Source organism: Pristiophorus japonicus, chromosome 17 (assembly GCF_044704955.1).
Source record: "Pristiophorus japonicus isolate sPriJap1 chromosome 17, sPriJap1.hap1, whole genome shotgun sequence".
NCBI lineage: Eukaryota > Metazoa > Chordata > Chondrichthyes > Pristiophoridae > Pristiophorus > Pristiophorus japonicus.
The window spans coordinates 95,245,495-95,270,297 of record NC_091993.1 but is presented as its reverse complement, the minus strand read 5'-3'; the positions used below and the strand labels follow the sequence as shown (position 1 = coordinate 95,270,297).

The window sequence follows — 24,803 nt, the reverse complement described above, 5'->3', positions numbered from 1 at the left end:
TGAGGCCAGTCACTTGCCACCTCTGATCTCCTGCCTCCCCGCCGTGTCCTGATCTTAACCTGCTGTTTTAAGCAGGTCACCTGCAAGAAGACAGTGGGGTCCTTCTTTTAAATATGCAGATCGGGTCGGATGATGTAATCGGGAACAGATCTGCAATTTTAGTTGAAGGTCAAAGCGGGGGACCACTACCCTGTCAGGCCGGACTTGTTGGGTTGAGAATCGTGGGCCACAAGAGGTCGAGCAGATATGATCTGGCCGGATTCGAGCGGGTCTTCGGGAACATTTATTTAAATGGCTCGCACGCACGCACCGTACCCGTCCTCCCTTTAAAATCGGGGCCCAAGAGTCAACCACGTGGTTTGGGACAGAATTCGCGTGTCGCGCAAGGTAGGATAAGGATGGCAGGTTCCCTTCCCTGAAGGGAATTTTTGTTATCCTTGTAGTGATTATTGACAGGTGAAGGAAAAAGCTGCAGAATGCAGGAGGTGATGAATATGTTTACTGTTCACACAAATCCCCTTTAGTAATATTTCTCCATTACCCTGATCACTTAATTTGTTATCTTGGTAAGATTTCTGGATGGAAGTACACAGCAGCAACTATGTGTTCTAAAAATAGAAGTTTAAAAAAGTGTTGATTTGCACATACTCAGTTTTCATACCTTGTTTCTTTTCCAGAAATCTGGTGGTGCAGGAGGAACGAAGCCCAGAGGTAGACCCAAAAAACTGGTAGGCTAAATATTTGTTTCTAATATTATACATAGTGCTGGGTTAGACAGTCACTACATGTCCAAATGTTAACATTGCTGATTGTGACCTCAAGGAAATTGGCAGCAGTATCTGGATAGCAAAATTGTGCAGTCACTGGCATAAAATTTCTCGTAGCATTTTCACATTATGCCTATCTTTCACTGACCTATGGTGACCTGATCCATTCATAGCAAACATTAGGAGTGCAGTTAACCCATCACTAATCGTATAGAAATTTTACTTTAAGGTGATGTGTAATATGCCAAGCTTATCTATAGTTTTGGTGTGAAAATCTTCAGATGTGATATTCGTAAGATTAAATTGGCCTGTCTTGAGGCCAATGAAATGCTTGCTGTATATTAGATGTTGTGATGTGTAATTACATATGGGGAGTGGAGCAGGGCAAGAACCGATATTAGACTTTCATACTCGTATTCTGCCTTTAGGTCTAGGGAAATTCCTGTCTACCTATGCCAATCTATTTAAAAAAAAAAAAAAAAAAAATTTTTTTAGCTCATGCATTGTGATGCTGGAAGTAACACTAATATGTAATAAAGCCACCCTAACATCAGGGATAGGTTTTATTATTGTGATATCGATTCTTGAGACTAAATTATACACTTAACATTTTTTTAATTTAAAATTATATTTTAACACTAATTTTATTTGCCCTACTCACTCTCCATCTTTCCAATTTTTGACTTAAATTTTACTATTTTAACCTATCCTTTTTTCCCTAACATTTTCTCCCTTTGAAGAAATAAAGTTTAAATTCTTTCAGTTTCCTTGTTTCTTCTTTCCTCTTGCTTCTATTCTCCATTTTGGAGATGGGAGTAAGTTTTTAAAAAGGTGTTTTCAGTGGCTAATTACAACTTTAAAGACTGCTTTTCAGGTCAGTCAAAAATCCCAGATGTGAATACTAACATTGTGGCATTATATGTGCAACTCGGATCTATCTTTCTATTTTACGTTCTTGCTGATGTCCTTCTCTCCCTTTCCTCTTCTCTTGAAGGTGTTGACTGCTTGCTGGCAAACAGTACAACAACAGCAACTTGTATTTATATAACGCCTTTAACGTAGTAGCACGTCCCAAGGCGCCTCACAGGAGTATTATAAGACAAAAACCTTGACACCGAGCCACACAAGGAGAAATGATCCAAATGGCCATTATTCACATGAACTTTGACACTGCGTGTAGGCTGACTATTTGACTGGGGAGAATGGGACCTCGTCCACATGTGCATTTCAAGCAAGGGTCACTGGATAGTGACCAAGAGTGCTAACCCATACTGGCTCAGGAGCACTGAGGCCAGTTGTCTCACTACTGCCATAACCTGGCTAGGAATCAGCTAATTCAGCATGTAGCGTGGGTCTAACCTCGGACTTCCCTGACTTGTATGGTTCACTAGGAAAACTCGCTGAGCTATTGGGCAGCCCCAGGTCAATCTTTGGCATTTCTATTTTCAAACCAAGATAAGTATGAGTGTATTTCTGGTGGATTCTGCAGCCAGACAGTATCTGGACGAGGAAACTCATCTGCAGTGCTAGAAGAATTAAAATTTGATTTCATTTTTGGTGCATCTACATCGACTGTCTACACAATGTTCCCATGAAGATCATAAACTTGCACTGAATAGTTTCCATCAATGTACTATCTCTGAAGAGCATAAACATCATTTGAGCACAATCTCTTCTGTTATAAAAACGGAAGAATCATTGTACTGGGGGCAGTAATTTTCAAGCTTTTAGTTGAATTGTTTGCTGCGCTCCACTACTTGTAATAAGAAAAAAGCTGTTCCCTGGTCGTACCTTTTCCTCCTGCAGTTATCCATAATTTTTGAGATGTATATTCTTGGAGATTTCAGAAAAGTGTTTGTGTGGTTCATAATTTACTGAACTAATAAAATAACCAACCACCTCTGTAGCAGATTATTAATCCAGTTGCAGTTTTTCCACCACCTTTCTGTTTTTGCGGACTAGTTTTACTTTGCTCTTGTGCACAGGTGTGCTACCTTCCATCAATAAACCCGTCTGTCTCTTAGTTAAACTAATTCCACAGAAGACGATGGATTCTGTGTAATTAGGGTTTCTGGTTTCTGGGTTATTTTCCCCTCCTGCTCAAATAATTCTGGATTACGGTTTATGAACCACAGCAACAATAAAACAACCAGAACTCTACTACTTTCACAATTCTGGACTTCGTGCAACTGAAAATGGCTAAAATAAACAATGAAACGTGAAAAGAAATAAACACAAAGCAAGAAATCCTATGTATAATGTGTGGTAGCTGATCTGTATCTATATACGTACTTTTGAATGACTTTTTAAGAATAGATCCTCTTCACTAATATTTTTCAAAGAGTGTACTCCACACTGTAATGGAAGCCATCTTCTGGTCACTCCATTTGCTTGAATTTCACCAGAAAAGTGGTAGATGCACATCCCCAAATTATGGCTATGTGGCATTAATTCTTTTATATTTTGAAGTTATACTGTTTCCCCATTTTTAGATTGCCTACACTACTTACTCTTTTCAATCTTAAGAAACATGGACACCATCTGCTACCAGTCCCACTGTATAATCCATATATAACTAGCTGTTGGAAGCGCATGAAAGCGACGAGTTGACTTGCCTTTCCCCCGCATCCATTCTATGAGAAGCATCCTGCCTTTGCTTAATGCCACAACAGGAACTCGCAGCTTGAGGAATTGTGGGGACACTCTCATCTCTTTTAGACTGATTCAATGTTTTACCACTATGGTAGTTGTAAGACTCAATGGGCCGGATTTTTGAGAAGTTTGCGACCGGGTTTTCGCCGCGATTCAACCCACCCCGGCAAAAACCCGTTCGCAAAGCCCGGGCGGGATCCTTGGGTACCTGTTTGCGGTGGCGATGGGATGTACCGCCAGGGAGAGGAGTGCCGAATTGCAACGATGCCGATTGCATTTGCGTCCAATTTTCGGCTCTTTCACGACCCATACGCCGCGCCCAGAATACCGACAGGTCAAACCTGATGGTACAGCCCTGCCAGCAGCGGTACTTATGAAAACCAGCAAAAAAGGTAAGTTAAAGTTTTAATTTTTTAATTCTTTTTTAGCGATTTGCTAGCTAAGGGTTTTGTGAATGTTTTTGGAATGTCTTCTGCAATTCTCCCCGCCCCCCCAAAGGAACCTCTCGCAGCGCTCCTGGTCTGGACTAAATTTGGCGAAACTCGCTTTTTTGCGCTGCGAATCCTCGTGCAACACCCGAAAGTTCAGCCTGAAAACGGTAAGTTTTACATATCGCTATCGCTTTTGCCGACAAAACCCGAAAGCCGAAAATCCGGGCCATAGTGAGTGGAGTGACAGTGCCACATTTGCGATTGATAGCCATAATATTGGGCCCAAGTTTCAGGCCGCGCCTAAAACGGCGCAGCCCGGACCTGGAAGCCCGTTTTTCGCGCCACAAAGTGCGCCTAAAAAGAAACTTACCTATTCTCCGGCTCCCTGCAGATCCTTTGGTGCTGGGCGCGGCGTAGCACGAGCTGTGGGGGGCGGAGCCAGGTCCCTGCGCTGAAAACAGTGCCGGGACCTCTGCACATGCGCGCTACAGTGGGCACGCAAGTGCAGTAGCTCCCAGACGCCCAAAACTGTGGGAGGGGCCCGAAGCACGCAGCCCCTAGCCCTGGCCGAATGGCCTCACTGGGGCTGCGTGGATAAGGCTCCTCCCACCCGACCGGACCCGACACGACCCCCCCCCCCCCCCCCCAGGCGACTCAACCTCTGCTTTCCCCCGCCCCGGCGACCCGACCTCCGCTCCCCCCCCACCCCGGACCTCAGCGACTCTCCCCCCCCGCCCCCCCCCCCCGAGACCTGATGCCACCTACCTGTAAAACCTGTCTTGGGCCCGGCCGTTCAGCCTCCTTCTCTCCCTTCCCTCCCTCCCTCCCTCCCTCCTTCCCCCTCTCCCTCCCTCCCTCCTTCCCCCTCTCCTTCCCTCCCTCTCTCCTTCCCGCCCTCCTTTCCTCCTCTCTCCTTCCCGCCCTCCATTCCTCCTCTCTCCTTCCCTCCCTCCGTTCCTCCTCTCTCCTTCCCTCCCTCCTCTCTCCTTCCCTCCCTCCTCTCTCCTTCCCTCTCTCCCTCCTTTCCTCCTCTCTCCTTCCCTCCCTCCCTCCTTTCCTCCTCTCTCCTTCCCTCCCTCCCTCCCTCCTTTCCTCCTCTCTCCCCCCTCTTCTCCCCCCCTTGTCCTCTTCCCCAACCTTGTCCTCTTTTTTTCCCCCCCCCCCTTCTCCTCGCCCCTCGCCCCTCCCCCCTCCTCCTCTTCCCCCCCCCCACCCCTTCTCCCCCTCTTCTCCCCCTCCCCTCGCTGTCAGAAACACACACTGACAGACAGAGAGTGAGAGACACACACACAGACAGACAGAGAGATAGAGACACTGACAGAAACACACTGGGGGAGCCGTCCCAGCATGCTGTTGGAGGACTCCCGGTGCTGCAGTCGGTAAGTAGAAAATGTTTTATTTATTGATTATTGATTTTTTTTTTTTTGATTGATTCATTGGTTGATTTATTGATGTATTTATCATTTTATTATTGATGATAGCTCTTTATTTGCAAAACTGAAGTGTTTAATGTTTGTAAACTTCCCTTTAAACCTCCCACCCCCGCCCCCATTTCCTACACCTAATTTGTAACCTATGCCTGATTTTCTAAAGTGTAGATAAGGTTTTTTCGAACGTACAAAAATCTTCACTTCCTCCATTCTAAGTTAGTTTGGAGTAAGCTTTCACTGCCTAAACTTTGAAAACAGGTGTAAGTGGCCGGACACGCCCCCTTTTGAAAAAAAATTCTGTTCCAAAGTGAAACTGTTCTAACTGACTAGAACTGGAGCAAACTAAATGCCGAGAAATCAAATTTCTAAGAACTCCATTCTAAACCAGTTGCTCCAAAAAAACAGGAGCAACTCAGGCCAAAACTTGGCCCCATGATGGTTAGGATCATTGTGAAGTACAATTAAGAGTTTTGGGGAAAATGCAGCTTTAAAACCAGAGCATCTGCTAACCGTGTCTATTCAGCAATAACAAAACCTGCATTCCTTGTGGTATTGATTTTTTTGAATTGGGTATGAACAGAAGATTTGTGTCTCCGTATGCCCTGCATGCTGCAATGGACTGCATGAAAAAGACCACACGGCATTGCCCTAGTGAGCTACACTTCTACCAATACAAACATTTTTTTTGCTTTCTTTGTTTTCTCTCCTGCTGTCCTGAAGTTACGGACTCCCACTGGGCATGGTTCCATGGCCATCAGAAATCCTCTGGCACCCTGTCTCAGTGGACGTTCTTCATGTCTGAGCCCTGGCAGTGATTGTTTGCATGTTGCTTAACCATGGGGGACATCACAACTGAGTCTGATCATGTCCTTGTCCAACATTCGTACCTGTTCATTTTCCATCAGGGTGACTGGATAGTAATCAGGAGTCGGATCCCTGCTTTGATATTATCCCCTTCCTAGCACAAGGGCATTGAGGCAAATTGTGCCCTACCACCATTTCAGCTAACCTGAAGTAACTGGCATTAAACCCAGAACCTTTTGTGGTCTGTGTGGCTCAACAAAACAGCAGATTGTACATTTATCCATCGAGTCATTGGGAGGAACTGCATGTTTAAGTGATGTTTGTTTTTTAAAACTTGGGTAGGGAAGATGAGAAAAATGGGGAGTAATTGTTGAAGAACTAAGATAGGCAAGCCTAGTTTTTAGATTGGCTGAATAACTGCACACCGGTTCAGTAGGAATTGGACTAGATTTGTCTGCCCGATCATGGTCCCTGGATGGAGAATCCAGCCCTGTTGCAATCTCACAGTGCAAGAGCTAACTGAACAAGTATGCAAACTTACAAAAATGTTGACTAAGGTTTTGGTGGCCAAGAGTCTAACAACACTTGATCCTAATTCGCATGAGTCCCACCAGACCTTTTCAGAAATCTACATTGTCGACGATAATGTATAGGTTTTTTTGGTCAGTTTGTGTAATCCTGTGTCAAAACGTTCCATTTCTGGAGTTTCTCTCTTAATGTCCCTCATTAAAATATGAGTATTACAACTCTTAGCCCTCGGTTAAGAGCTCCGGTTGAGATTTTAAAAAAAATGTCCAATGTGTATGTGTAGTAATCATTATTGAAGGAATTTTATGTTTGATTAAAGCTTCATAGTAGCATTTATGAACCAGGTGACTGGAGTCTACAAATTCCTCATTGTTCGGTGTATCTTTTAATAGCAACCAAGCATATGAATTCAATCAAATTGAAATTTCGTTAACTCTATGGTATTTTAATAGTAGGCTATACAAACATGTCTGCTAATACCTTGCTGTTCTAAAAACACTTTTAGTAAAATGAGTAGAAATTTTGTAAGCACCTTTCGTCTGTGTATATTTTCAAATTTGTTACAATTTTGTTGCTTTGGGGAATATTTGAGATTGGCACTATTTTGTTGTTTTCTGAGCTTTGCAAGTAAAACGTAGGTTTTGCAAGAATATAGTAAAGCAGTCAGAAATTCCATTCAAATATATGACTTTTTTGGTGCTGTAGTAGGGAACAGATATCTTGAGGAGAGCTTCTTGGTTTGGGAAAGCGCTGTCTTTCATGACCAGGGAGAGAAATAAAAAGCTGACTTGATCTATCCTCTTCCCTCCCCAAAAATCTGGCAGTGAAGTAAATGCAGTTTCCAATTACAACGTGCAGTCCTAGGTGATGCAAATAATAAAAGGTATTGCTGCCATTGAGAGGACAGGGCAACACGAACACTAGCCAGATGTGAGATCCCTTTCTTTGCCCCCCTCCATCCCCCAAAATATCAAAGTTAGCTTACAGAACTGAAGGAACAGATTGCTCATGTCGTCTGGCTGGAGGTCTTCAAATGGGTGGCGGGCAGGATAATAGCACTGCCTCCACGTCAAGCCAGCAGCAATGCCCAGAGATCCAGCAGAACACTTAATCCCAATGCCCCTCCCCGCCCTCCCTCCCCATAGGAGCAACACCGCCAGCCCCTTGATAGGTTTCACTGTTATTACACACATTCTTGACATTCTGTTACTCTTAATACAGTTAGCACATGGATTACTTGTATTCATAGTATTATAGAAATTTACAGCATGGAAGGAGGCCATTTCGGCCCATCGTGTCCGTGCCGACTGACCAAGAGCTATCCAGCTTAATCCCACTTGGTAGCTCTTGGTCCATAGCCCAAAGGTTACGGCACTTTAAGTGCACATCCAAGTATTTTTTAAATGTGGTGAGGATTTCTGCTTCTATCACCCTTTCAGGCAGTGAGTTCCAGACCCCCACCACCCTCTGTGTAAAAACATTTCCCCTCGAATCTCCTCCATACCTCCCCCAATTATTTTAAATCTATGCCCCCTGGTTGTTGACCCCTCTGCCAAGGGAAACCGGTCCTTCCTATCCACTCTATCCAGGCCCCTCATAATTTTATACACCTTAATCAGGTCTCCCCTCAACCTCCTCTGTTCCAAAGAAAACAGACCCAGCTTCTCCAATCTTTCCTCATAACCAAAATTCTCCAGTCCAGGCAACATTTTTGTAAATCTCCTCTGCACCCTTTCCAGTGCAATCACATCTTTCCTGTAATGTGGTGACCAGAACGGCACACCGTACTCCAGCTGCAACCTAACCAGTGTTTTATACAGTTCAAGCGTATCGTCCTTGCTCTTGCATTCCATGCCTCGACTAATAAAGGCAAGTATTCCATATGCCTTCTTAATCACCTTATTTCCCTGGCCTGCTACCTTCATGTATTCATGTGATGGCAGATACTGTCCAAATGTTTGGCAAATGAAAACCTTAAGTATGTCTGCTGTGACAGTGGTTCTGTTCAAGATTAGTTAAGTTTGTCTGTGATATATTGGGTTAATTTTCTTTCTTCTAATAGATGGCCCCTAAGAAATTGCTGTCCTTTACCTTGAAGCCATTGGGGAGCAAAATGAATCACTGTATCGACCCCAGTAGCACTCTCTACTCTAATTCCTCTGATCTGGAGACGCCTCCTAGACGAAGAAGGAGACGAACAGAAAATGATTTGGCTGAAGATGTCCCCATGACAATCCAAGAGAGAGACCATGTTTCCCCTATAGATGGCATGAGTAGGATAGAGAGGCGCCTTCAAGAACTCCAGGGAGATGTGATGAGGGAATTGGAAGGGATACAAAGGGCTATTAAAGCCCTAGAAGACACTGTTAATACTGCCCTGTTGGATATCCATCAGGTTATCCAAGAAACCTGAACCAGGCAACATTGGCACTGGCAAGAAAGGCTGGGAGGTATTGCTGCCAGCTGGCATTCTGAACAGACCAGGTCCTTCTGAAATTGTTTGAAGGCACAAGGCCTGTAACTGCCACCAACAATTTTTTTAAACTGCAGGCCAACATGACTTTACTTCCTATAAGTTATTTGCTTTTATATTTATATTCTTCACCCCTCTTTCTAGGTTATTAGAATTTGTTAATGTAATGTTGGATTATACAAAATCATCATTGTATTCTTAATTTGTGGCGAGTTTAAAAAAAAAAATTATTTGCGAGACAGGGAAATAAACACTTTGTAAATTTAAACTGTGTCTTTGATTCTTTTTCTGCCCTCTTCTTTCTCCTCCGATTAACTGCAAAACATTCGTATTTTTGAACTTATTTTGTGACCAAAATTGTTTGGAATAACTTACCACCATATCGCTCAAGTGTGTTTCTGTTTCACAATAAATGGCCCGAAGTATGTGGCATCCTTTGAAAAGAGACTGTCCGAATTGGTGGAAACAACAAAGAGCAACCATTTAAGGGGCTAAAGTACTTTCACTGTCCCCCACCTGTCAGTTGGTGTGTAATTGAGTGTGGACTGAGTCCTGTGCGTTTTCCAGACGAGCTTCACCACCACCTTCTCGAGGGCAATTTGGGATGGGCAATAAATGCTGGCATTACCAGTGATGCCTACGTCACATGAATGAATAAAACCAGATTCAGCACTATGTGATGCTGAGTACTCTGTATCTTTCCACAAAAGCATCCTACACTTTACTTAACCAGCATATAGCTCTTTTCTATATCTTTCTAGAAATCCTTTTTAAAGATCACCTTATGGATGCTAGCTTTGGTCTGCTTATCAAAGCAGACGTTTTGCAGAACTTCTCATCAATCCAAGCCTGAATGTCCCCAAGGATGCTAGGTTCTCTTTTGAAATACTATCATCCTTATCCTTTTCTTCCCATTTGAGTCCAGTCTAGTGTTGCTCCCTTTGCTGCTGTGCTGTTCTGTGTTTTGGTTGCAATTCACTCAGTTCTTGACTCTTAAATATCCTCTGTGAATGAGTTAAAATAGGATAAACTTGTTTTGTTATATTGCTATAATTTCCAGGCTTATGATGGGAACAGTTTGAAAATGACATTGAGATGAAATAAGACCGTTGCAACCCAACATTTTTTTCACGAGGCTTTACAAAGTGATAAATTAGTGATGGATTAAAACTATGCCCATTATCTTAAATAAAACACTACTACTGTGATCCTTGTGCTGCCTGACTTTTAGAATAATAAATAAAATATTAAATGATGAAAGGAAACAGAAGTAGCAGTAACAAATATAGACACTTTAATTGACACTAACATGAAAGCTTTGAAGTTATCTATAAATCAAACACTATCCCTACTGTACTTTAACCCTACTATTTACTTACGGTAATACCAATTTCAACACATGGGCTTTGGGATGCGCTGAGGACATAATGTAACTTCCTCTAACGCCTTTAACAGAATTAAAGGTCCCAAGCCGCTTCATAGGATGTTATCAAACAAAATTTGACATTGAGTCACATAAGGAGTTATTAGGACAGATGACCTTGGTCAAAAAGGTAGGTTTTAAGGAGTATCTTAAAGGAGGGGAGAGAGCTGTTTAGGGAAGGAATTCCAGAGCTTAGGGCCTAGGCAGCTGAAAGCATGGTCGCCAATGGTGGGGTGATTAAAACTGGAGATGCACAAGAGGCCAGAATTGGAGGAGCACAAAGGTCACAGAGGGTTGTCGGACTAGAGGAGGTTATAGAGTAGGGAGGGGCGAAGCCATTCAATGATTTGAAAACAAAGATGAGAATTTTAAAATCAAAGGCGTTGCCAGACTGGGAGCCAATGTAGGTCAGTGAGCACAGTGGGGATGGGTGAATGCGATGGTGCCAGTTAGGATAGAGGCAGCAGATGTTTGGATGAAGCTCAAGTTTAGACCCAGCCAGGAGAGCATTGGAATAGTCGAGTCTAGATGTAATAAAATGCACGATGAGGATTTCAGCAGCAGGTGAGCTGAGGCAGGGGTGAAGACGGGTGGTATTACAGAGATGGAAGTAGGCGATCTTAGTGATGGAAGCTCATTTTAGGTTCAAATAGGACACCAAGGTTGCGAACGATCTGGTTCAGCCTCCGACAGTGACCAGTGAAGAGGGATGGAGATGATGGCTAAGGAACAGAGTTTGTGGTGAGGACTGAAGACCATGGCTTCATTCTTCCTAATATATAGTTGGGGGAAATTTCTGCTCAACCAGCATGGATATTGAACAAGCAGCGTGACAAATCAAAGACAGTAGAGGTGGTGATGAGATAGAGCTGGATGCCATTAGTATACATGCAAAAGCCGATTGTGTTTTTGGATGATGTCACCGAGTGACAGCATGTAGATGAGAAATAGGAGCGGGTGGAGGACCCCAGAGGTAAATGTGCAATATAAATGCAAGCTCATTATTTTTCTTACCCTTGTGCCCGGAATCCAAGCTTATTGCTTTGTCATGTCTGGTGAAAACATATTGTTAAAGAGTAGGGGCTAGCTATTGTACAGCGTAATGGCTTTTACCTGGTTTTCCTGCAGTAGCACAAGCTGCATGATGTGGAATGTCCTAGGGGGAGTATTTGCTAGTGCTGTTGGGGAGGGGTTAAACTAATATGGCAGGGGGATGGGAACCTATGCAGGGAGACAGAGGGAAATAAAATGGGGGCAGAAACAAAAGATAGAAAGAAGAAAAGTAAAAGTGGAGAGCAGAGAAACCCAAGGCAAAAATCAAAAAGGGTCACACTACAGCAAAATTCTAAAGGGACAAAGTGTGTTAAAAAGACAAGCCTGAAGCCTCTGTGCCTCAATGTGAGGAGTAATCGTAATAAGGTGGACAAATTAACTGCGCAGGCAGCTATTAACGAATACTATATAATTGGGATTACGGAGACATGGCTCCAGGGTGACCAAGGTTGGGAACGCAACATCCAGGGGTATTCAACATTCAGGAAGGATAGACAGAAAGGAAAAGGAGATGGGGTAGTGTTGCTGGTTAAAGAGAAAATTAACGCAATAGTAAGGAAGGACATTAGCTTGGATGATGTGGAGTCTGTATGGGTAGAGCTGCGGAATACCAAAGGGCAGAAAACGCTAGTGGGAGTTGTGTACAGACCACCAAACAGTAGTAGTGAGGTTGGGGACAGCATCAAACAAGAAATTAGGGATGCATGCAATAAAGGTACAGCAGTTATCATGGGCGACTTTAATCTACATATAGATTGGGCTAACCAAACTGGTAGCAATACGGTGGAGGAGGATTTCCTGGAGTGTATTAGGGATGTTTTTCTAAACCAATATGTTGAGGAACCAACTAGAGGGCTGGCCATCCTAGACTGGGTGATCTGTGATGAGGAAGGACTAATTAGCAAACTTGTTTTGCGAGGCTCCTTGGGAAAGAGTGACCATAATATGGTAGAATTCTTTATTAAGATGGAGAGTGACACAGTTAATTCAGAGACTGGAGTCCTGGACTTAAGGAAAGGTAACTTCGATGGTATGAGACATGAATTGGCTAGAATAGACTGGCGAATGATACTTAAAGGGTTGATGGCGGTCATTTAAAGATCACATGGATGAACTTCAACAATTGTACATCCCTGTCTGGAGTAAAAATAAAATGGGGAAGGTGGCTTAACCGTGGCTAACAAGGGAAATTCGGGATTGTGTTAAATCCAAGGAAGAGGCATATAAATTGGCCAGAAAAAGCAGCAAACCTGAGGACTGGGAGAAATTTAGAATTCAGCAGAGGAGGAAAAGGGGTTTAATTAGGAGGGGGAAAATAGAGTATAAGAGGAAGCTTGCTGGGAACATAAAAACTGACTGCAAAAGCTTCTATAGATATGTGAAGAGAAAAAGATTAGTGAAGACAAACGTAGGTCTGTTGCAGTCAGAATCAGGTGAATTTATAATGGGGAACAAAGAAATGGCAGACCAATTGAACAAATACTTTGGTTCTGTCTTCACGAAGGAACACACAAATAACCTTCCAGAAATACTAGGGGACCGAGGGTCTAGCAAGAAGGAGGAACTGAAGGAAATCCTCATTAGTCAGGAAATTGTATTAGGGAAATTGATGGGATTGAAGGCCGATAAATCCCCAGGGCCTGATAGTTTGCATCCCAGAGTACTTAAGGAAATGGCCCTAGAAATAGTGGATGCATGGTGATCATTTTCCAATAGTCTATCGATTCTGGATCAGTTCCGATGGACTGGAGGGTAGCTAATGTAACACCACTTTTTAAAAGAGGAGGGAGAGAGAAAACGGGTAATTATAGACCGATTAGCTTGACATCGGTATTGGGGAAAATGTTGGAATCAATATTAAAGATGAAGTAGCAGCGCATTTGCAAAGCAGTGACAGGATCGGTCCAAGTCAGCATGGCTTTATGAAAGGGAAATTATGCTTGACGAATCTTCTAGAATTTTTTGAGGATGTTACTAGTAGAGTGGACAAGGGAGAACCAGTGGATGTGGCGTATTTGGACTTTCAAAAGTCTGTTGACCAGGTCCCACACGAGATTAGTGTGCAAAATTAAAGCACATGGTATTGGGGGCAATGTATTGACGTGGATAGAGAACTGGTTGGCAGACAGGAAGCAGAGAGTCGGGATAAACGGGTCCTTTTCAGAATGGCAGACAGTGACTAGTGGGGTGCCACAGGGCTCAGTGCTGGGACCCCAACTAGTTACAATATAAATCAATGAATTGGATGAATGAATTGAGTGTAATATCTCCAAGTTTGCAGATCACTCTAAGCTGGGTGGCGGTGTGAGCTGTGAGGAGGATGCTAAGAGGCTGCAGGGAGACTTGGACAGGTTGGGTGAGTAGGCAAATGAATGTCAGATGCAGTATAATGTGGATAAATGTGACGTTATCCACTTTGGTGGCAAAAACGTGAAGCAGAATATTATCTGAATGGCAGAGGTGCAACGAGACCTGGGTGTCATGGTACATCAGTCATTAAACGTTGGCATGCAGGTACAGAAGACGGTGAAGAAGGCAAATGGCATGTTGGCCTTCATAGCTAGGGGATTTGAGTATAGGAGCATGGAGGTCTTACTGCAGTTGTATAAGACCTTGGTGAGGCCTCACCTGGAATATTGTGTTCAGTTTTGGTCTCCTAACCTGAGGAAGGATGTTCTTGCTTTTGAGAGAGTGCAGCGAAGGTTCACCAGACTGATTCCCAGGATGACAGGACTGACATATGAGGAGAGACTGGATCAACTGGGCCTGTATTCACTGGAGTTTAGAAGAATGAGAGGGGATCTCATAGAAACATATAAAATTCTGACGGGATTGGACAGGTTAGATGCAGGAAGAATGTTCCCGATACTGGGGAAGTCCAGAACCAGGGGTCACAGTATAAGGATAAGGGGTAAGCCATTTAGGACTGAGATGAGGAGAAACTTCTTCACTCAGAGAGTTGTGTACCTCTGTAATTCTCTTCCACAAAAAGTTGTTGAGGTCAGTTCGTTAGATATATTCAAGAGGGTGTTGGATATGGCCCTTACGGCTAAAGGGATCGAGGGGTATGGAGAGAAAGCAGGAAAGGGGTACTGAAGTTGCATGATCAGCCATGATCTTATTGAATGGTGGTGCAGGTTGAAGGGCCGAATGGCCTACTCCTGCACCTAATTTCTATGTTTCTATGCTTGGCCTGACTTTCTCACTCGTGGTTTCTAATGACCTCTAGTTTGGTAGTTGGTCTGATGAGCAAGGCTGCTCTTTGTATGTGTGTGAGGAAATGGAGTCTGATGCAGTGATTCTTTCAAGAAGTATCAAAGTGCTTGACTTTTCTTTTCAGAGAACCACAACAGCCATTTTATAATCGATATAATTCCTTTTCTTTCTTCCGGCTGTCTAATCCATATACGGCAGTAATTTGGTGTTAAATTCGAATTTGGGATCTCCCAGCATGCTCTGAATCAATTTAGCAGGAGGAAGTAGTATTAATCATCTCACACCAGAGTATTTCTTATTATCTCACTAATTACCCTTTCAGCACCTGTCCAGTACAGAAACAGAATCTGTCAAGAATGACAATTACAAATGCCATTTAGAACATAGTGAACATTTCTAAAATCAGCTCCAAGTTCTGAAAGCTCTTTCTACAATACTGTCTGCAGTCTATTTCTCTTCATTGATGCATGCTTTTCACTGACATGATTAAATGTAAAAAATGAAATAATGTGTATTTTAATATGTAGCGTACTCTTGTTATTTATTACCTCCCCTTCAATGGTGATCAACAGAGCTTGCTGTTTGTTTATCAAAAGTAGAATTGCATCAAGTTTGGAGGTTTATTTCTGCTGTGACTATTTTCTAATTCGGACTATTACTTATTATATACACTCAAAAGGCATGGACTGTATCGAGCATTTGTTTCTTCCAGGCTCCACGATGGCCTAACCCTTTCACTCTACGTGGAACTGTCGGTCTGTTACAAGCTGCTAAGGAAACAACTCATTGCGTGAATGTGACCCTTAAAATGGTCTAGACATTTTGAACCAATTAACTGAGAAATGTGAGAATTCTGCTACTAATGATACTGCCATGGAAACTATTTTTGAGCAGCATGGAGGCCTATTTACTGGATTGGAATTGGTAATTTTATGAAAGGAAATTGCAGGGAGGCAGTATTATCTGACACCGATTTGATGGGTGAACAACATTTAGATATGTTGGATTGTATATGTTGGAAACTGGGTTACATCAAAGATTAAATGATCATCTTTTGAAACTTTCTGAAAATTAAGAAGGGTACCAGTAAACATTAATGTTGCTCATTGAATTTTAAATGGCTTTAATAAGAATATAATTAAATAGGATAATGGCTAATAACTCAATAAGGTCAGAGATGAACTTCAAAGACAATGGACTGAATTATATCAGAGTGATTAACTTTTTAGAGGTCACATCCCTTGTAAGATAAATGTTGTGGTCAAGATGTCTGATAATTTATTTTTTTCACACAGGATATAACGTTGTAATGATTGTTTTGTTATCTTAATCCCACTAGTGACCCACACTGATAACCCACAAAAAGCTGCCTTGTGGGTGGGTTTTCATGCCTGTGGTTTTCAATGAAACAAATATTAACCAATTTTATGTTGACTTTTGTACCACACACAAATAGAAATAAAGAAAATCTTGACCTTTTAGGACAAATACAATGACTGCATTACAAAAATTTGTTTATTAAATTGGTTTGAAGTAGGAATGATCAAATTGGCCTTGGTTCAAATGTTCATATCAGTTAAGTGGAACACTCTTTCAAAGAGCTAGTAGGGACACAGTGGGCCAAATGGGTTCCTTCTGTGCTGTAAAATTCACTGATTTTACACCTTTTTGTCTATGTGCTTATGAGAGGGTTTTTATTTTTATTTCCTAAATTTGCTTTGTTCATAACGTTTTTATTTGCCCTGGTTCAATTTATATTTGTCTGCTTTATTTCATTTAACGACCTTATATTATGCAGACTCCATTGTAAATTTAAATTTTAACTTTAGCCAGTGATCAGGAGGTTGGCCGGGGTTTCGCCAACGGAGGCGAGTTCGATGCAGGTGGCATTGGTATAGCTTGGGAAACCCGCTCCGAAGTGCAGCCCACCCTCTCCCTTCAATCTTCCGTGGCTGGGGCTGGTTAAGCCCACTCTGCGGGCTTCCCGGCCAATTAACTGTAAGCGGGTCTGCTGACGCATCATCAGCCGGACCATGCCCAACTTTTTTTTGACAGTTCATCTGTCAGTGTTCTACAGCATTGAGGTGCTGCAAACATTGGCGAGCACTGCACAAAGACTCTCCCATGACTCACTCCAGACGCTTATGGAGGGAGTCACACCATGCAGGGAGGTTTGCTTCCCTTCCAATGGACGGAAGAGACCTCCCCAGGAGACCAACGCAGCCTGGTTGCACATTGCATAGGAGGGCTCAAACAGGGATGTCGTCTGGAGGAAATGGCTGCCATGGCACAAACCTTTCAATGGTCTCCGTTGATCACAAAATGTCACTGCAAAGCCACACTCCACCTTGCTGTGCCACTCATCACATCCCCATCATTCTGCATTCCATACCCTACTCCTACACATCCTTACTCACACCAACTTACCTTGTACCTCCAACCATCCGTCTCTCTCTTTCTACATCATCACTTCCCTATCTCACTAGCCATCCCTCACATGCACCATCATTCCTTGTCCAATCATACAAAACTAACAGCACGCAAGGATAGGCATTTGGGTTTCAGCCAATGTTCATGTACAGTATCTGCTAATGTGTTGTCAAAAATTGAAATCTTTATTTTGAACACTTTGTGTTCTTGGACAGATTTATGTGAGTAAATATAACCATGATGAGGCCATCTCTGGCCTCCCAGGTAGGAATGTGGTCGGGTGCTGTTGTCCTGTATCCTGTGCAGAATCAGATGATTGCAGAGAAGGTTGGTGTTGTTGCTGGTGTGCCTGGTGATGTTGGTGTTGGGGCTGATCGTGGTGGGATTATGAGGACCGCGGTGAGTCTTTTTCCAGGACACCGATGCTTCTGGAATAGATGGCAGGTGAGGTTGAAATGACAGAAGTGATCTGTCAGTGGTGAGAGAGTTGCTCCAAGGAGGTGACAATGAATAGACAGTTCACTGCAAAGACTACTAACCTGCATATAGCTCAATATTTCCTTCCAAATCCTGAAGGCTTCAAGCTTCTGACATTGGAAAGTGAACAGCTTTGAAATGGTAGCTTTTATACCACTTTTTCAGCTGTCAACTTGCCAAAGGAATAGAAAGTCACTGATCCCAACTCCACTTACCTGACGAATTCCATAGGGATGGGAAACCCAACAAAAAGATGTTAAAATTTTAAGTGCCTGCTTTTAATCCTCTTAAATACCACCAAACTATCTGTTAGTACCTTAATGAAGTGGCCCGCCGCTTGGTGTCGGGACTGCAATCCACACAGTTTTAGAGCGGGATCCCAACCCACTGTCAATCAAAGCCATCCAGACCCATACTCGCAGGGCTGGGAAGATTCCGGCCATTAATCTGGGTTTTTTGTGCTTTGCTATTCTACGTGTTGAGACACAGCAAATTACATTAATTCTGAAGAAATAGCATTTAATAAACTTATATTATGTCCAGTAAAAACACTGCCTATGAGTAAAGCGCAATAACTATTTTGCTCTTGTCTCTGCACTGGCTGTATGGCTGCCTGGCAATCGTGCATTCTGCTGTAGGTGAGCACATTAGTATGAGATGTTATATTAGTGCAAATAGTTGTTGAATCGCTTGCCAAATCAGATGTGCTGCAGATTTGATGCTGAGCAAAGCCTCCTCAATGGTATGAATCTCATCCTTAGATGACTAATCGTTTGTGAATATTTTTATTTCTCACACTAGAGATTTGCCTTTTTTCAGTAGGAACAGGGTTGGCTTACATAAATTGTTAGTTCGGGATCATTGTAGATGGCGGAAAGAGGAGACATTTATCCCATCAGTCTGGGCTGGATTCAAACTCCAAGGAATATTAGTTTCACAGGCACCAGCAATCTGCCAGTATCTTGTCCTACACAACATCATGTGTAAGCCTAGACATTGAGTGTTGACAGGCAGTTTGACTGAAGAGCATCAAAACTGTGCCTAACCCGACATCCGCAAACAAACATTTCCCAACAGAGGTCAACTGATAGCAACCAGAAGTGGGAAACCTTGCTGATTATTTTTCTTTCGTCCAGCCTAAGGGTATAGAAGTCAATAAAAGCACTCCAGTTGCTGCCCAGTTGAGGTTAGCTAACTCAGCATAGACTGAGGCCGGGACTTTCCTAACCTCGGCAGGTCCATGGCAGGCGATGTCGGTTGCAGGTTGCGGCCCTGCTGTTTGCTCCAACCCACTCTGTGAAATTAATTTCTGTTAATAGGGCTTGTTAAGTCCGCCCTGTGTGTTTCCTGGTCCAATTGGAGAAAGTGGGTCTGGTGACGTCATTTGATGACAGGTCACCAGCCGATTTCAACATCCCCCCCCTTCGCTTAAAGGCCACCAGGGTGGCGTAGGGTCGAGGCTGGAGCCCCGGAACCCACACGGATCATAGTGGATATTTATAATAGTCAGTGCAATGACACCAACATTGTTATAGCTCAACTTAGCTAACTTTAACAAAGAGCATTGCTCAGATGTGTCGTATGCATATTTTTTTCTTGTTGCAAAAAATATTTAACAATTTCAGATTCAACAAGACCCATCATTGAAGTAATTTGCCAGGAAGGAGCAGAATACATTTTAGTAAATGGTAGAAAGTATTGAATTGTTACAAATAATATTTGACTGATGTTGGTTGAATTATAATTGCATCAAAATGCAGTATTCATTTACAGAATGCATTTATTATAAATATACCTTTCGATCACTGGCCTAGAATTTTCATAACTGCATCTGTAAAATCTTGTGAAGATTTCCACTTGAGAATATTTATGTGGTCGTGTATCACTATTTAAAAATTATATGCATTTTAAAGTATATTTTCATTGTTGTAAATTAGTCTTGTGCAGTCCTCTTTAGACTTAAAGTCAGCCACTTTACATGGCTGGGTTCATCAAATCTAGGGAATGGAAATACATTCTGTGGTTCTTTGTGTGGTTATTGTGGTCAGTTTTCCGTGCTAGGATTTCTGTTCCTGGATTTTTGTCATGGTTGGTCAGCATCATCACAGAACCATACTGGCCCCACTGTGTAACTTGGAATTTAATACTGAGTAAAATGAAAATGATGTTTTGCTATAAATATACAAATTTAAATAATTCTGGAGAGAGAAGAAAAGAGTAGATACAGAATTGTACAAGATATGACTGTTTGAAAATTATATTTTGTATTTAGAAATTATTTTATACTGTGACTAACTAGATTAGCCTTGAGGATGCATTTGATCTATGACAGCAGTCTCTGACTGTAAATGTTTCATTCTTTGACCTTTCACGAGTCTGTTCCTGCATAGATGGAGGACTAACTCAAAGTTCGGAGTGTTGTGTCTGTTAATTGTTGATGATCTCTACCAAATTACATTATATAATTTATGGAATGTTGCACAGTTGTGAAATATAATTGTGCTCCATTTTTGGTTTAAACAGAAATATAAAGTAGGCCAGGCAGCTTCTATGGAGAGAGAAACAAAGTTAACGTTTCAGGTCGATGATCTTTCATCAGACTGGAAAAGGTTAGAGCAAGTACAGAGGCGGGGGAGGAATGAACAAAAGACAAGGTCTGTGATAGAGTGGAAGGCAGGAGAGATTAAATGACAAAAAGGATGATTGTACAAGGCGAAAGGAGATGGTAATCGGACAAGTAAAGAAATAAACGATGGGTCTAGAAGAGGTGTAAATGGGAATCTTGGAGTCATCAGCAACAGCTGCCGTCTGAAAGAATGGGGGCAGAGGTTATGATCTGAAATTGTTGAACACTCTGTTTTGTTTGTAAACTTAAAACCTGTTGCATCTCTAACCCTTTCCAATTCTGACGAAAGGTCATCGACCGGAAACATTAACTCCATTTCTCTCACCACAGATGCTCCCTGACCTGCTGAATATTCAGCATTTTCTGTTTTATTTCAGATTTCTAGCATCCACAGTATTTTGCTTTTGTAATAGATAGTAGGTGATTAGTGCACGTTGTTCAAATGTACATTCAGATTTCATTCTACTCCTGTTAATTCACAGCTGTTTTCTGTTTTTTTTAAATTGAATTATCCAGTAATTTGAATGAAGCCATGGAAATAAAATAGGCATTTTGTATTTGAAAATTAATTAACAGATCATTTGAATGAAGAGACTTTGAATTAAGAGTAGACTGTGTATAAAGGAATGAATCAGTTTGCTGTATCAGTTAAAGTAAATCACTTCAAGCCTTTTTGGTCTAGTCCACTACATTGTATCAAATCCACAATCTACAGCAAAAGGTGGTTTAAAAGCACTGGTTATTACATTGGTGGATGTAGCATTTATAACATTTGCAGCTACATTTGTCTATTTTTAAATAGCTACTAAGGATTGTTTGCATTAAAAGGTGATTTTGATCTTTCACTTCACACACCTCAATCAATTCAACCCAGGAATATCTTTACAGAGTTCTTTCTAAAGTGAGGCTTTTGAAAATGTTACTTTAAAGGGCTGTGCTTGTATTTCCAGTATGTGTTCCTGGTGTACAAAGCTGCCACTGGGAGCCACAAACTTGCAAAATAACCCTTCAAGTGTGAGCAGGCTATTTTGTCATGAGAGAATTCATGGCCGAACCCAATCTCACCTTTAGGTAAGTATACAAGTGCGCACATATTTTAACAGGAGTCACTGGTTAGCAATTGGGAGTGCGAAGCCTGGCTGATTTCTCCCTCGCTCTGCCCAATAAAAAGGCACTGATACCCATCTTAGTGCCCAACCATTGCCATGGCAAAGGTTAGATAACTGTACATAGACCAGTGATTGAATCTGGGTGCTTCTGCTTTCTGTGGCTCCATTCTACACTGGACTTCCCAACTGAATCATTAAGGAATCCTTGCAGATTTTTTAAAGGAACATTCTGTAGTAGTAATGATTATAATGTTGCAAAACTCTACCACCCTTTCTTTTGGTGAGGGACAGGTGGCGGTGGGGGAATCAAAGAACTCAAGCTTATAGATTTCTGTATGTCCCCAGCCTGACTCTATTTTCAATACTTTGCTTGGACCAAAGATTGATATACAAAATCTACTTACTACTTTATTTGTCTTGGTATCCAACTGGACAATTGTGGATGCAAGTGGCACAGATAATTTTAAGGGTACACATTCTAATAATATCATACACTAATTGTTAAATATTTGCTAAAGGTCTCGTTTGCACAATTTACTGACTTATTAGGCACTATAAATGTTAGAATATTTGGACCATTTAGGCTAATTCCAACTTTAACACAATGTCCTTCTATTTGTATTCCATTCCAGGATATGTTCACTGTTTTAGCTTAACATCTCTACCATTACTCCCTTTTTGATTCCCTTCAATCTGGCTTTAGTCCAGCCCCAACACTGAAACTACCCTAGGCAAAGATCCTTTATGACTGTGATCGTGAAGTCTTATGCCTCCTCATTGTCCTCAACCATTCCACAGTCTTTGATGTGGTTGCTCACTCCATCCTGTTTTGTTTCCTCGCCTCTGTGATGCAACTTTAGGGAAATGCCTTTTCAAAATTTCATTGCTACCTGTCCCAGTGTACCCAGCACAGGTCTGACAATGAATTTCCCTTTCATGCCCGCAGGCTCTGGTAAGGCTCAAGGTCCCAGCCTTCTCCCCGTCCACGACACGCAGCCCCAATTTCATTGCTCTACTCAAATTTGATCATGTGCAACTACGGTACTTTCCTTAACAAGGAGCTGAGTTTCAAAGCTCACATCCATTCCATTGCTAAGACCACCTATTTCCATCTCTGAAACATTACCTCCTCAGTCTCTACTTTGCCCTGGCACTGACATCTTTTTGTCACTCAAGGATTGACTTTTCTGACACCTTCCTAGCTGACTTCTAAAGTCCCATCCTATGTAAACTCCAAAACTTCACAATTTGCAACCTGGCCCATATGAAATCATACTAATAAATCAGCTATGAACTCAGCAACCTCTACTGCCTCCCATTCCAAATGTATTCATTTAAAAATCATCATCCTCATTTACAAATTTATCCATGGTCTTACTGCACTCTACGTCCTCCTACGACCCTATTTCCGAGCTTGCATCCTCCATTCTACTGAATCTGGACTACTATCCATTTGCTTTCCCTGCACTGGTGATAGAGCCTTCACTATCATGGGTCCGACATTGGAATTCTGTTCTTGAACCCCTCCTCCATGCTGTGTCTTTTCCCATTTACAAAAGCCTCCTCAGATTTCCATCTTTGGTCACCTTCCCTAACCTTCTCGCAGTTGCTGGATGCTTTGTGAAGCAACTAGGCTTTTTTTGCTACATTAAAGCCGCTGTATAAATGCAAGTTATTTTTGTCATAACTCTGCGAAAAATGAAGGTTGGTAAACCAGAGTCATACCATCATTGGTTTGCATGCTAACTATATTTTCCATGGAATTCCAGAAAGCTGAAACCTCAGGAGCAAAAAGACCCAGAGGTAGACCAAGAAAAAGGGTAAGCAGTTTGTTTTCTAACGTAAAATCACTTCTTCACTAACAGTGCTTGTTATTGTTTCCATTTTAAACCTTGCTTTAACTCTGCTTTAGTGGTGTAGTTTTCTCAAAGCCATGTAAATCTATGTTACACCTCCAAAAAGTTTATTTTCTATTACATCAAAGCGTGCAGTATATTTCCTGGTATTCTGCATAAGTACAAATCTCATAATGCAACGCTACCCATCATGCAAAGCCAAATTTGTTTAGGAATGAACGTTAATATCTTTTTGCATGTCTTTATGCCATGTCTACCATGCTTATCACACACTGCCACATAACTCGAAGAAAAGGTGAAAGCAGCCATAAAATTATCAGAACAGTTATACTTGAATTATACATTACCAGGAATAACCAATGGCTGGCAATGAATGTAAGGCAACTAATTTACTTTGCTCAATCTTTCTTCTGGCTCAGTCTGTTTTAATTTTATCTACTAACTTACTGGAAGCCTCTATTATCTTAAATGTAACTATATTTGTTTTCTTGAATACATTGGGCCCGAACTTGATGAAAGCTAAGGCCTGCCCAAGGGACCACCGAGAGACCTGGCACTACTTGGGCAGGGAGATTCCGCAAAAAGATCTACAAAGACCGCCCGGCGGCAAAAAAATGACTTACGCCCTGAATGTGGGCTGCGGGCGGAAGCTCCCAATCTCGGTGGCAAATGCAATCTTCGCCAAAGTGCCACCGAGGATTGAGTCGGGCCCTTTGGGGGGAACACACAAAAATAAAAATTTACACAAAAAAAACCACTGGAAAACCTTCAGGAGACCCTATCCATCTGAATCACTGTTTAAAAAAAAATAAAAGAAGTTTACTAAACTTTTTTTTGCAGGTCTTCATACTTACCGTTGCGGTTAGACTTGCCTTCACCCTGCTGCCGCCGACTCCCGCCCGGGGCAATCTAGCAGCTCAGCGGGTGAGAGGACATTTACGTGCCTTACGTGCTAGTGGATGTCAGCGGGCGGTTCCCAGAGGTCCTCCCCTCCCACCGGCGGGAGGCCTAGAGGAAACTGTCACCATGGGGAGACCGCCCAAAAAACTCGGCGGCAGCCAGTGGTAAGGCCACCGTTCGGGCCAACTGACTTTTGTACAAAGGGTTCATTAAGTCACATCTCATGGGGGTTAAATCTGTTCCTGCCAATAAATCATTTTTAAAGCTGTGGCTGAATGAAAACTAAGAGCTGCTGGAGCATAGTTTATCTACAATAGGTTACTAAGCATTCTCAGAGTCTGGAGCCACTACAAATTCTAATGACAGTTATTATTGCTACTCATTTAGGAGCTTGCATCACTCCTAACCAGTTGAAATTAAACCTTAGGTTAATTAATTTTTTATCCTCTTTAATGAACATGCTTTTAGTCCAAATCATTTACTTTTACACTATACTATGGTAGATCTCAAAGGCACATATGTGAGGATTGCTTCAAAATGTAATGATAGGAGGCACAATGTATTGTTATCAATCATGTGCCTTGTGTTTAGTAAAGGAGATGAGTTTAGCAGGAAAATAGAATTTTAA

The 24,803-nt window shown here is 42.1% G+C and overlaps 1 protein-coding gene across 4 annotated transcripts in view; it reads left to right on the top strand.

The window, feature by feature from the left end:
- The window catches only part of LOC139228233 (high mobility group protein HMG-I/HMG-Y-like), a 116,284-nt gene that overhangs the window by 29,629 nt on the left and 61,852 nt on the right, over nucleotides 1–24,803 (top strand). For 3 of the 4 annotated variants that reach the window (XR_011587530.1, XM_070859414.1, XM_070859413.1), the window contains exons 4-5: nucleotides 678–728; nucleotides 23,189–23,239. Coding sequence is in view for 3 of the 4 variants with exons in the window: in XM_070859414.1 (XP_070715515.1) it covers nucleotides 678–728; nucleotides 23,189–23,239 (102 nt within the window). In the remaining variant the exon portion in view is untranslated. Of the gene's footprint in view, nucleotides 1–677; nucleotides 729–8,674; nucleotides 9,325–23,188; nucleotides 23,240–24,803 lie in introns of those variants that run through there. The other variant, XM_070859412.1, reaches the window with a different exon arrangement.